This window comes from Carcharodon carcharias, chromosome 34 (genome assembly GCF_017639515.1).
Source record: "Carcharodon carcharias isolate sCarCar2 chromosome 34, sCarCar2.pri, whole genome shotgun sequence".
NCBI lineage: Eukaryota > Metazoa > Chordata > Chondrichthyes > Lamniformes > Lamnidae > Carcharodon > Carcharodon carcharias.
Window position 1 is genome coordinate 8414338 of NC_054500.1, and position 14856 is coordinate 8429193.

The window sequence follows — 14856 nt, forward strand, 5'->3', positions numbered from 1 at the left end:
AGGGAGCAGGGAAGTAGTGCTGCAGAATGGGGCAGAAAACCTAGATAATCTCCGGAACAGGTGCGTGGATTGCAATGCGTGATTAACCCACAGCCATTACTCCCAATGCAGACAACTGATAATTTTGTGCTCATTTATATGACTGCAGCATGTAGCTAGCGCCAAGTGTACTGTCCAGTGGCTTCACACACGAGCAAGAGGCACAAAATTGTAAGGAGCTAGCATGTGTTCAAGCCACCTGCAACTCAAGTCGAGGTGCATTTTGGCTACAGGAGGTGCTGGAGGTCATTGTAAAAGCGAGTTTGGCCTGGGAAAGACACAGGAATGACGCAACATGGCAGGGAGCTGGCTCCAAGATTTCCTGATGATGGTACCTTGGTTCACTGGAAGTGGACAGCTGGAGAGGTGTCACCTATCCATAAGGTGCAAGAGGCCCTCCAAGCAAACTAGCAGGAGGCAGTGAAACCAGGTAATTGGGACAGTCAATGCCAGGAATCAACCTCAATCACCCTCATACCAACAATCTGTAACACTAGGCTCCATACTTAACATTCATAGCTTCAACTCACCCTCAAACACATGGCACTGCTGCAAGCCTTACATTCAAATCTCACAGCAAGCACCTTGTCTCTTGTAGGACAAGGTTGCACATAACAGACGGGGGCGGGCATTCCTACATGTGCTTACCCCCATGAAGACACACTGCTTGCCATCATTGGTGCAGCCATGGCTGATGATGTAGCCAGCAGCATGGCTGAAACCAACAAATCTAACAGCATACTCAGATTTTATCCTTCTCATATGGCACTTCCCCTCATCTTCCAAGTTGCTGATGGTGTAAGCCAGCACCTCTCGTGTTCCTCATGTCACCTCACCATATCCCTTTCTCCTTTCAAGTACCCAAGAACTGCAACCTGGCTAAGCAATGACGAGAAAGTGGTGGAAAAGCAGCAAGACACAGATGAAGAATTTACTCTGTCTTTTGTTCTTACACTCACAGCCACTAGCTGCTTGCAGTCACTGTCAAGGAGGACAGACAAGCCAGGCATCCATCACCTCGGACATTGCACAAAATTTGGAACCCATTCTTTGAAGCGTGGAAGTGGTGGCCAATTCCAGGAGAACACTTGCAGATCTAACCATGATGCAATGTGCTGCAGTGAAAGCTCATACTTAAATAATACCAGCTCAGCTTGCTACTGCAAACTCAGACTGCTCTCATGCAAGCTCAGTTTATGGCTGTGCAGCCTCAGACTGCTGCCATCATATCTACGGATACCAATGTTCAAAAGGGACATGCAGGATGTAACAAGGATCCAATAATGTGCCCTCCAACACATTGTTAGGATTGCTCAGATGCCACTTTGGCAGACTGGCAGTTGTATCGTGGAGCAGGAACTTGCTTTCCTCAGGATAAGAGATCTGTCCTCCAACACTGCCATTCCGTCACTGTCCTTGCTGTTGCCTGTCAGAGAACCGGCCCAGAGTGCTAGTGCCCATCGAGGTGGTGCAGTCTAGTATGAGGGCTACTAGGTTAGCTTGAAAGATCATCTACAGTCTCCTCCACTGAAATTTAGCAGCCTTCCACTCGAAGGAAGCCCTTCTGTATTCAGCAGAGCACATCAAGATTCCTGGTGGTCTGTTACATGTTGCATAATCTCAACTTCATGAAGGGACAACCCTTGTCACCAGTTATATGGTGAGAAGCTGAGAAGGAGGAGCAGCAGAAGCAGGAGGAAGGAAGGATGCAACCAAAACATCCCCCTTCTAGTCAGGATTTCTGTAATCAACTTATCTTTTGTTTTGTTGTGGTGGTTCAAATGCAGCTAAGCACAGCAGACTTCTGCAGAAGGGTGGCATCATGACTGCTACCAGGACACAGGGCATAGACAGAGTTGGTATGTGGTGTTGGCAAGTGATGTTCATGTATTCAATAACAGCTACACCATGGGGAAGACTACAATACATGCTCGCTCTACCACTTTCTCTCTGACAAGAAACCCTCTGATCCAGCAAACATAAAAAGATTGCTTCACATTGCAGCTTTCCTGATATTTTGAGAAGCAAAATGTTTAGGTTTGCTGAGAAATGACACTGCAATAGGTAGTCACTTAATAAGATTTTCTTCTTGCCAGTTAATAGCAATGCCTTTCACCAAGCCTGTTACAAGTTCTGTTTAGAGAAAGGCAAAACCTTTCAAGGGTAATTAAAAAAGAACAAGCACAAAATGTAACCTTAAAAAATAATTATTGTGCAAATGCCCATGACTTACCATGCCACTGTGGGAATGTCGGAGTAGAATAGCATGACCATACAAAAGAGTTCTATGACCTCCTCCCTGAGAAGACTGCACATAAAGAGGGCAAACATTATCAGTTTCATAAATTGGCATACCTGACTAACATACCAGTGAAAAGAATTAAACCTATTATGTATTCTGCAACAAAACAGACTTTATTCGTTACTGTGACTTCAAATAAGAGCTACTGTAATTGAATGATTGGATCCAAGTAACTGAACTTTTAAAAAAATCTTATAGCTTGATGGCTGGGATAAAGAATACGCTAAGCTGTCTGTAGAAATCTACACGTTGGGCCGAAGGCAGATGGAAATTGAAGAGACTTCTAGCGAGTTGGTTTCTCTCAGTGCTATTGTTGACTGTATACATAAATTAAATGTATCCAAAGCTACCCCGTGGCCTTGAAATGCTAACGTATACAAAGCTGCCAACTGGAGGGAGGGCATGTTTCACACTGCTAAAGCAAAGAAATCTCATATCAATCAAAATTCCAATATACATAGTTTTTACTAAGAGGAAACAACTCAAAAGCTGCCTATTGGTTCTTATTCATGGCCTATTTGAGAGTTATTAATATCATGACTGTTTAAAAAGAACCACTTTGATTTATGTATCAAAGGAACTCTGTCTTTGGGAGTCCATAAGAGCAGTGAGACAATGGTTGAGTTTTTAGTTACAATTGACTCCGCAATGAGATTTTGATTCATGCACAGCCTTGTCACCATCATCTGGAATTCAGTTAATGATCTACTTCACATTCTGCCCAACAAGTCTAGGTGGCTTGATCACCCTGGGGACAGTGGGGCCCAGTTTGAGCCTTACTGGGAAAAGCGTGCAGTATGTTCACACCTGAAAACAAAGGCAAGAGAAGCTGAGCTGAATGCGGACAGACTTTCAGCTTTTGGACAGAAAAGAGAGAGAGTGAAAAAGGAGAGAGAGAAAGAGAAAAAGAGAAAAGCAGAGAGAACAAAAGACAGACAAATAGAAAGAGAGAGAAAGAGAGAGAGAGAGAGAGAAAGACGAAGAGAGAGGGGGAGAAAGAGAGAGAGAAAGAAAGAACAAGAGAAAAAGAGAAAGAGAAAGAGAGAGAGAGAAAGAGAGAGAGAGCATTCAGGACTACAAAGGACTGCAGATGGTGTAAACAGAGAGGAGGCTGCGAGTTCCCTGTGAGCTACCCATTAGAATGCAGGAGAAAGGATAGTCTAGGGTCGAAGAAACACATCCCATGGTAATCTAAAAGACTCTGGAATATTTTCCCTGGCCAGGCCAGGAGGAGAAATCACCTTATTGCTGGTAGTCAGCTTGGAAATTCTCTGGAAACTGAAGGAAGCGCCTTTTGGCGGTCACTCGATGTTACAACTAGGCAAAACAGGGAGACAAGAACCCATTGAAAACTGGGGAATGGCCGTGGACTCTTTCCCTTAAGATTGTAACCCTGTAGACAGTGTGCCGTAATGTATATATGTGGTGTGGGGTTATTGGTCACGTTAAAGCATGACTAAGTGTAGTTTAGAGTAGTTTAGCGTATCAGTTGCTTACGAGGTAAGTAGTCAATGTTACTTTTAGTTAGTTTGTTACAGTAAAAGTATTAACATTTCAGATCTTTTAAACTGGTCACTGGGAATTCAAATCTCTTGTTAAAGTTATCAATTCTATGGGGACTGTAGCAGCCTGAACACAATAGCTTTACAAGGTGGTAATTTCTATCTGAAAGTGGACCAAGAATCTGTGGTGTACAGCCCACATAGGCTTCTGCCATCATAATAGAATGGTAATTGTTAGTCCATGGCACGCTATTCCATTTGTGTCAGTCATTATAATACAATTTTCAGTTCTTGGAAGTTGCAAGAGTCTGTTTCTGTACGCAAGAGTAAAGAGTGTAAGGAGAAAGCTTCAATTTTGCATGCAGCCATCATAATTACATTTGAAGTGAATCTGTTTAACAGTCAACGTGTTTCATACTCCTAATGCACTGAAATAAATATTCATCCAGTTCATATATTACAACATGGACACAGTCTGAGGACATGCTGGGTTAATCCTAGTGTAAGTTTAAAATTAATTATCCTACCCCAATTTACAAACCATAATTTATAACATTACTCAAGTTATAGGAATAAGAGATTTAAAAATACAGAAAAAAAGGATGACACTAAACTAAAAATGAATCAAACCCAAAAGAATCTTAAAACATAATTAAAATTAAAATGAAGCAGCCAAATAATCAATTTTTTTGAATAATTAGAGGTCAGTAGAGAACTTAAATTTATTAAATCTGTGCCTTCAGCTCAATAAATAGTTCAATCATTTTAACCAATCATCCTCTAAATTTATTCAGAAAGGCAGAACCTGTCGTGAAAATAATTCCTCCATTTCCATTTCTAAAATGTTACTTTTTCTTATATATTTACATTATAGAACTCAACACATCAATAAGAAAGGCAGCAGGTTATGCAGAAAGATAAATATTCCAATTATGGAGATCTCATGCTGAGATTCAGCAATGTGGATGTGGTGGCACATCTGCTGAATATGACTTTTTAGTTTTAAAACAGTGCACCTGCATTTTGACCAGAGCACGCCATAAACAGGAGGCACTATTCAATACGAGGGATAGAAGTTATAGATAACCTACCTTTGATAGGGTCTTCCTCATTCTTCAATTGATGTTCAAGCCAAATATACATTAAGATATTGCCTGCAACCCACCAAGCCAAATTACCCAGGGACTCTCCCTTTCAAGAAATTTCCTTCACAAATTATTAGTGAATGAAAATTAATATCCTACCATACATAGAGTTTGAACACTGGAAGAATAAAAGATTATAGCAAAATTCAAACATATTCAGACTGTTCCTGCAGTCATGGAGAAAACCACAGTCACATATATCTGAGGGATAAAGTGAGTTGGTTGTATTTTCATGTAAAATTACTTAACATTAACTAGTTCTCCGTTAACTATGAAAACGCTCAGCAATCTGCCAAGTAGACATGAATTCTGCTGGTGCTCATAGCTTCCCTGATCTCAGCAATTTTTGCCCATAGAGAAACAGAAGCAAAGGAGTGTTCAGAAGTGTAATAAAAATGGCTTCATAGTTGCATCTATAGGCAAGCATAGATTGGCTATGTTAAAATAAGGTCCATGTTGTAGTAACTCTTTCGAGTACAAACACATTTCCATCTGTTCCTATTCAGATGAAGTTACATTGTTTTATAGTGTGCCATTGTGAGATTTGGACTCTTGATACTCTTTTGAGTAAACCTGTTTCCATCTGTTTCAGATGAAGTTACATTGTTTCATAGTTTGCCATTGTGAGATTTGAACTCTTGATACTCTTTTTTTTTGAGTAAACCTGTTTCCATCTGTTTCAGATGAAGTTATATTGTTTCATAGTTTGCCATTGTGAGATTTGAACTCTTGATCTTGGGGTTACAAACCCAGTACCATAACCACTTGGCTATTTAGGCCAAGCGTCCATGTTGTAGTACATGGATCTAATTATACAGAAATCAAATAGGGAATTGTCAGGATTATGGAATGGGAAATCAGTAAAGAATGTAGCTTATTGCCTTCACCTGGACCTCTTTGGGATCAATGTCCTGGTAAATTGTATAATTAGGGCTGCAGAGAGGGCTTTAAACTAAAGGGTGGGGTGATGCAGGGGCGGGCAGATAAGGGAAGTTTTCATGTCAGGAAATATTTGGAAAGTTAAAGACAAAGCACAACGGCAGTGATAAGGGTAATCAAAGCCAGAGTGTCTCAGGGAGGGACAGAGCAAGCAAACATAAAAATGTACCAGCAAATAAGGTCAGAGTAGAGAAAGCAGCCCATACCCCCACTATAAAATTCTGTCCAAGGGTGCAAAATGACCGTGGCAGAGACCTGAATATTCAGGGGTATTTGAGATTTAAGGAGGACAGGAAGAAAGGAGTAGGAGGTGGGGTTGCTCTGTTAATAAAGAATGAGATCAGTACAGTGTCTCCCCCAACATTCATAACAAGATAGCTGAATAGATAGCACAAATAGAAATATATGATATGATATGATAGCCATTACAAAGACATAGGGCTGGATTTTACATGCCCCCTGCCAGGTGTGTTTTCAGGGGGCTGGGGTGCACATAAAATCAGTCAGGTGGCACACCCACCACCTTCGTGCCCACCCCCGAGATTATCCCCATGACACACTAGGTGGGCAGGAGCCAAAATTGGCAGCCTGCACTCCATATTAAATCAATAAAGGTCAAGTAGGCTTGTTAGCAAGCCTACTGAGCTGAATAATATGCTGCCCACATCATAATATGGTGTGCAGTTAGAGAGGGGTTGGTAGACAGATTTTCATGACCTGCATGAACAAAGGCAGGGAGGAATGGGTGTCCTGTGCGCCTTGGGGGCACCACCCTCAAGATACCATTCCCCCCCCTTCCACAGTGTCTGCCTAACAGAAACAGGCCCCTCACACCCTTTCCCCCTTCCCTGGGCTCTAGGACCTCTCCCCACCCTAAAACTCCAGGACTTAACTTCTCAGGACAGCCATGTTTTGCTTTGGCAGTCCCTATTTCTCCCTGCAGTCCCGACAGCACCCACTACTGAGCTCTGGCACTGCCAGCCAATCAGGTTGGTCAACAGCTCCTGAGGACAAGACTGCCTCCTGAGTGAAGGGTGGATGTTCCACTGTTAGCCAGTTTAGCCGCCTGCAGCGTGTTATGACTGTGAGGCAGGCTTGCACAGAGCATGTCAACTTCTGGCCGACTTTCCTTCTGGGGAGGCAAGCAGCCCACAACCCCGCCATAAAATTCTGTCCAAGGGTGCAAAGTGACCGCTGCAGAGACCTGAATATTCAGGGGTATTTGAGATTTAAGGAGGACAGGAAGAAAGGAGTAGGAGGTGGGGTTGCTCCGTTAATAAAGAATGAGATCAGTACAGTTGTGAGAAATGATCTTGGTTCGGAGGATCAAATTGTAGCATTACTTTGGATGAAGATAAATTACAAAGGAAAGAAGTCACTAATTGGAGTGATTTATATAGGCCCCACTTACATTAGCTACACTGTAGGGCAGAGTATAAATTGATAAATAATGGAGGTATGTATAAAAGGTATTGCAATAATCATGAGAGATTTTAATCTTCATATAGGTTAGATGAATCAAATTGGCAAAGGCAGCTTGGAGGTTGAACTCATAGGCTGGATTCTTCGGTCCACCTGTGGCTGCATCCATCACAGGCCAGACAGAAAATCTGGAGAGACAGTAAAAGTCCATAGACTTGAGCGGGAATTTCCAGTCCTGCCTGGCCATAGAGTATATTGGACACAGTTTCTTAGAACAATACTTTCCTACCTATCTTGGTTCCAGAAAGCAAGTTGTCAAGAGGAGGTAAAGAGTCTACAAAGGGATATAGATAGATTCAGAGAGTTGGCAAAAATTTGGCAGATGGAGCATATATAATGTGGGAAAATGTGAACTTGTCCACTTTGGCAAGAAGAATAGAAAAGTAGTATAACATTTAAATGGAGAGAGACTACAGAATGCTATAATACAGAGGGGCCCGGGTGTCTTTGAATATGAATCACAAAAATTTGGTATGCAGGTGATTAAGGCGGCAAATGGAATGTTGACATTTATTTCCAGGGGAATGGGATATAAATGTAGGCAAGTTTTACTGCAGCTGTATAGGGCCTTGGTGAAACCACAGCTAGAGTACTATGTGTAGTTTTGGCCTCCTTATTTAAAAAAGGATATAAATGCATTAGAAGCAGTTCAGGGAAGGTTGACTCAACATACTCCTGGGTTGAAGAGCTTATCTTATGAAGAAAGGTTGAACAGGTTGGGCCTATACCCATTGAAATTGAGAAGAATGAGATGTGATCTTATTGAAATATAAAAGATTGAACATAAAAGAGGGCCTTGATATGATGGATTCTGGGAGAATATTTCCTCTAGTGGGGGAGACTAGAACTAGGGGACAGAGTTTAAGAAAAAGAGATCTCCCTGTTAAGACAGAGACGAGGGGGATTTTTTCCTCTGAGGGTGGGTAGTCTGTGGAACTCTCTTTCCCCAGAAAGCAGTGGAAGGTGGGCCACTGAATTTATTCAGTTACTGACCTCATTGTAAAGAATCCTCTGGGTAAAGGTGATCATAACATGATAAATTTCACAATTAGTTTGAGGTTAAGAAATTTGGGTCTGAAACTAATGTCTTAAACTTAAATAAAGGCAATTAAGGCAAGAAAAAATGCCAGTTAGTCTAACATCTGTCACTGGCAAAATGCTGAATCCATTATTAAGGAGGTAGTAGCAGGACATTTAGAAAATCATAATGCAATCAGGGATCAACATGGTTTTGTGAAAGAGAAAAATATGAGTTCTTTGAGGATGCAACAAACAGGGTGGATAAACGGGTACCAGTTAGATGTACTGTATTTGGATTTCCAAAAGGCATTTGATAAGCTGTCACATAAAAGATTACTGCAAACGATAAGAGCTTGTGGTGTTGAGGGTGATATATTGGCATGGATAGAGGATTGGTTAGCTAACAGGAAAAGAGAATCAGGATAATTGGTCATTTTCAAGTTGGCAAACTAACTAGTGGAGTTCCACAGATGCTGGTGCCTCAACTACTTACGATCTATAATAATGACTTGGATGAAGAAACCAACTGCATTGTAGCCAAATTTGCTGACAATACAGAGATAGATAGGAAAGCAAGTTGGGAATAGGATACAAAGAGTCTGCAAAGGGATATAGGTAGGTTAAGTGAAATGAGTGGGCAAAAACTTGGCAGATAGAGTATAATGTGGGAAAATGTGAAGTTGTCCATTTTGGCAGAAAGAATTGAAAAGCAGAATATTATTTAAATGGAGAGAGACTACAGAAGGCTGCAGTACAAAGGGATCTGGGCATACTTGCACATGAATCAGAAAAAGTTGGTATGCAGGTAAAGCAGGTGAATAAGAAGGCAAGTGAAATGTTGAAGTTTATTGCAAGGGGGAAGGAGTATAAAGTAGGAAACTCTTGCTACAACTATACAGGGCATTGGTGAGACCATATCTGGAGTACTTTGTACCTTTCTAGTCTCTTTATCTAAGGAGGGATACAACTGCATTTGAAATAATTCAGAAAAGGTTCACTAGGCTGATTCCTTGGATGAAGGGGTCATCTTATGAGGAAAGGTTAAGCAGGTGGGGCCTATAGGTTAATGAAAGATGACCTTTAGGTTGACGGGACTTGACAGGATAGATGCTGAGAGGATGGTTCCACTCATGGGGGGGATCTAGAACTATTGGGAATAGTCGTCTCCCACTGAAGACTGAGATTAGGAAAATTTCTTTTTCCTCAGAGGGTCGTTAGTCTATGGCAATCTGTTCCCCAGAGAGCAACAGAGGCTGGGGTCATTGAATATATTCAAGGCTGCATTAGAAATTGATTGACAAGCAAGTCAAAGGTTATGGGGGACAGGCAAGTGGAGTTAAGACACAATCAGATCAGCCATGACCTTACTGAATGGCAGAAATGGCCAAATGACCTGGTCTTTTTCCTTATGATCTTCATATAATTTTGTACCGTTCAATTACAAAAATGTAGTCGTAAGATGAATTTTGTAAGAGAGCATTGGCTCTTGGCATGCTATTTGATCTGTAACTGGATACATAGGGAAATAGATTTTCGAAGGATTCACTCTGAACAGACTTACAAACAGAAAAGCATTGTTTTTATGAATGTATACCAGTGGACCGCATACCTGCAATTTCTAATATGCACAGCACCAACCCTGCCATAGTCACCACCTCCCCACAACACCTTAAGGTTATAAATTCAGTCCTACAATATAAAAGACTAGGTTATAATCTGGAATCTGAATAGAGACATTTTTACGTTGGGACCCTTCAGTAGAGATGGCAGGAAAGCAATATTCCTGTGATAATCTCCAATACTCACACTGCCAAAACAAACCCTGTATCCCAATAACAGAATTATAAACTTATAAAATTGGTGGGGGGCTGCAGGGGGGAGGAGGAAAGCAGCCAGAGGAAGGTGGCATTCAGGGGGCTCCCCCTTCCCGATCTCGATCAGGCACTGAACCTTTCAACCACCGGATCACCCCCCCCTCCCACCACTCAAGCCGCAAGCAAATATGCCAGGGTTTGTTTGTCGTGCTCCCTACATGGCGAGTCCTGCACAGTGGTGGAATGGAGCCCTTAAGTGGCTGTTAACTGGCCACTTAAGGGCCTCAACTGGCAGTCGGGGCAGGAAAGCCACCCACAAGCCTTCCCACCACGGAAATAATTGGGGTGGAGGCAGCAAGGCGGTGAAGTCCCTACCTGCCACTCTCCCACCTGATTAAATGCCCCTCCACCACCAACCTTGCCACAGGGGAGGGCACAAGATTCTGCCCAAAATCTTTAAAACACATAGGGGGTGAAATTCGACTTTAGCGGTACTGCAAACTGGCCACCCATTTTAAACATCACCCAATTTTCTCTCTCATTTTCTTTACAAGGAAAGAAAGTGAACTAGATTGTATGGGATGCCAATTACTTATCAGCCATTTGTGCTACTACCAAAGCCCAACTTCATTACCTGAAACTGCTGACTTTATTGCTAATAAAGTTATAAATGTGTATATTTATTCAAATTTTAGTGACAACTAGCATAGTAATTTCTGGCTTTTGTGGTTAGATTTTGTCCCGTGTGTTCCAACGAAAGGTCATTGACCTGAAACATTAACCCTGCTTCTTTCTCCAAAGATGCTGCCTGACCTGCTGAGTATTTCCAGGGTATTTTGCTTTTGTCCCATTAGTGTTTATTTCTTTATTGCATTCAGTAACATATGAATCCACTGGTTATGGCCTTATGTTTCTGTGGGAATTATGATAAAAAGTTATACAACAATAAAAAGTCATCTTAAAAAAGGGAAAGTATTATTCATTTAGTACATAAATAACCTTAAGAGTTGTATCTGTTCTGAATGTAATTTCTCGCCACATTTATGCCCTTCAAAATGTTCATACTATTTTTTGCAAATTTTCAAATCAGATTTGCAAAGAACCAAAGCGGTAACTGCCCAGAAGTGATCTACGGTGAATGTGAATAGCTGTAAAATGGTTTCAAGATCTAAAGAGAATACAGTTTTAATTACTGATTTCAATTATGAATTATGATAAAACAATAATACAAACCACCTACCTGATTAACAATGCAAACACTTCCAGTTTACAATAATGGTGTTATCAGATCATAATAACAACCATTTCACATTTAATCAATGTTATTTTAACTTTAGTAATCTCTATTAGCCAAGTAACCCTTTAGCTACCAGGTAAAATGTTATAAAATCACCACAAAACAAATAAACAGAAATACAGTACACACCAGGTAAAACCAGATAGTTTATTCATATCCTCCACTGGCCAGCTTACCTACATCTCAGTGTAAACATTTCTATATTTCTCCTGCAAAACACATAATTTCTATTTTAGAAAGGGAGAGCAGCCATAAAAGGTCTTGCATTTGTCTGCAGTTATGGTGTGTGCCTTTAAGTGTAATGGCATGAAGTCATACAATGCACTTAAAGTTGGCTTCTACCAGCAGCTGCTTTTATGTGGTGTGTACTGTATTTGGCTTGCTAAAGGGTTGTAACACTGGGAGGAAAATTGGCCCTGTTCAGCCAAATACAGTGTTGTCTAAACTGTGGCAATTTCTCTTTTGTGTTTGAATAGTGAGAAAAGAAAATGGTCTAAAAAAATTACTGCAATTCAGTTGAAAAAAGTAGAAAAAAAATGTGTTCATAATATAGTGTGAATGTGCTTTTAACTTCCAAAAATCAACAGTTAATTTTTAGAAGTTCAGTAATAAACTTCAACAGTATCTAAATGTCAAAGTAATTGAGGGTATAAATTTAACAAGAGGGAATTCATTTTATAGGTTTTATTATTCTCTTATCTACATTTAGAGAGTTCAAGCTTTCGATTAGCATGGTCACTTTTTTTCCACGTTCAAGGAGATGTGGTGTTAAAGAGGAACATCATTTGTGGGCAACAGAAGTATTTTCAATGTACAATTGCAAACGATGGAGAAACCAGGTTTTAAAGAAGACAAACATAAAATGTGTAGATCTATAGCTTGAGGCCAGAAAATATAATTGAGATAGCTATTACATATGATATTCTAGCAATTGGCCAATATTGCCAAAAAATGGATATGTGGGTAATTTATGATTAATTATTCACATTGCTTTCTTGATCAAAATGTCATAGATATGACTGCTTTATTCTTGGGTGCTCTCATGAAAGAACAGCTGAAAAATCAAGACATTGATCCCGAAAGAAAAAAACAATGCATGAGAAAGAATAATTAGTATTAGGTCCACCAGCTATAGAGGCAGCCATTAATTCAATACAATTATGTAGGCTCTTGGTGAGGTTGTACTGGAGGACTGTTAGCAGGTTTGCTTGCCTTCCCCATGGAAAATATACTCACCTTAGAGAGATTGTGCAACTAGATTGATTCCTGGGATGAAAGGGCTGTCCAATGAGGAGAGATTGAGTAGAATACACCTAGAATGGATTGTAGAAAAATGAGATGCAACCTCACTAGGAAAATGCAAATTCTTGGAGGGCTTGATAGGGTAGATGCAGAAAGGAAGTTTCTCCTGGCTTGAGTGTCTAGAATTGGGTTCATAAACTCAGGTAAGGAGTCAGCCATTTATACTGAGGTGAGCAAATTTCTTCAGAGGGTAATGAATCTTTTGAATTCTCTACCACAGAGGATCTTGGATTTTTAATCGTTGATTCTATTCAAGACTGAGATCGTTACTGTATTGGGCACTAAGAATCAAGGAATATGGGGATAGGATGGAGCCAAGATAGAAGATCAGCCATAGTCTTACTGAATGGTGGAACAGGTTTAAGGAGCTCCTATTTCTTACGTTCTTATGTAATGTAATGTATCACATTGAAAATCCATGTTTTGAAGAGAAGATAATTATAAGCTCAACCTCATTCTTTCAAGAGGAATTCTGAGTATAATTATACACTCATTTGCAGCAATTGTTTCAGTGTAGTCACTGGTGAAGTTACAAACAGGCTTGGTAGCAGCCACGACTGAACAGACTATTGTCTACATGGTGAAGTACCAGAGGGCTAATGATGCAGACAATGAGTTTCATCTTCAGGAACAGAGAGATATGGGGGAAGAAAATGCAACATCAAAATTTAGGAGCAAAAGTAAATAAAAATCCCAACATTTCATCCTTGGAAAGAAAAGTTTATGGTTGTTCAACTCAAAACAATCCCCTGAGCTGAGGATACCTGTTCAAAGATCGTATCGTTTTGTAGCAGGTAGGAAAATGTGCAAACAAAAACTGAACTGTTGACATATGTTTGAACACTGGTAGCACCACTCAGGAGTCAGATCCAGGTGCTGAACAGGTGTAAATCTTAACAGCAGCTAAGTGAACAAGAATCTGCTAAATATTGTTGTAATAATATCTCCTCTCAGGCAGAAAATGTGGCAAAATATCTTTGTTGTGGATAGTACTGTACATTGAATTTACTTTCCCCACAGTGATATTCCTCTTTAATGTCTTTACGACATCTTGTGAAAGTGTGAAGAAATTTATTAGAGCATAAGATATAGTGCTAGCCCAGATAATTTCACCTTCTTTCCCAACCTCTGTAAAGCACAATTTGCTTTTTCAAGTAGTATTTTTCTTGAGGTGTTAGGAAAGATGAAAATGTAATGAAATGAACAGAAAACTAGAGACAAAATCTGAATGTAAACACGAGTCAAGATAATTATGATTAAAAAAGAAACAAATACATTAAGAAATTGTTCTTTGTACCTCTTGAGCAGAACTACAAAAATAGCTTGAAGTAAATCAGTTTTTCTGTGAAATACCATGTGCTTATTTAACATGAACACCATATTACACCAGGACTTCAGAGCTAAGTAAAGATTTAGCATATTGTGGTAAAATGAATGCAATGAAATGAGATCTTTATGTAAGGTATGAACAGGGCCTTTATGAGTGAAGTGAAATGTGTTAGAGCTCATGCACTGACTTCTAATCACCTATATCAAGGGATTTAAAATGTTTCATAAGGGGCACAGCAACAAAACCACAGAGCAGTACAGGCACACAAACATACCCATTTGTCCAGATCAAGAGGCTTGCATAGTGGATAAAAAATGAAAAGCAGAAAAAGTATATTATTTTCAATTTGCACTACTTTCTATACTGTCTTCCCACCCCACTATTCCAGTGGCCAACGATAACTTTGTTGATACAGTGATTTAAAACAAAGCAGATATTACAATAGATCAAATTAACATAAATCGGGTGAAGTATAATACCTGATGGCCAAAAATAGTGGTTATGATAATACAATGGCCATAGGGTATTTTAGAATGTTGGACCATTAATCACTGGAAACGAGGGCAACTTATTCCCCGTTAACTACTACAAGTGGGGAAGCCACAGTATTGGTGCAAAACAAGTTTTGATTTCTAACCGCTTTCAGAAATATTTTATTAAATGTCGTTTGCTATAAAGAATGAG

At 40.1% G+C, this 14856-nt stretch overlaps 1 protein-coding gene across 1 annotated transcript in view; it reads right to left on the reverse strand.

The window, feature by feature from the left end:
- LOC121272536 (ryanodine receptor 1-like) overlaps window positions 1-14856 on the reverse strand; it is a 467552-nt gene that overhangs the window by 391551 nt on the left and 61145 nt on the right. The window contains exon 4 of the mRNA XM_041179156.1: window positions 2273-2347. Coding sequence (XP_041035090.1) covers window positions 2273-2347 — 75 coding nt within the window. The remainder of the gene's footprint in view (window positions 1-2272; window positions 2348-14856) is intronic.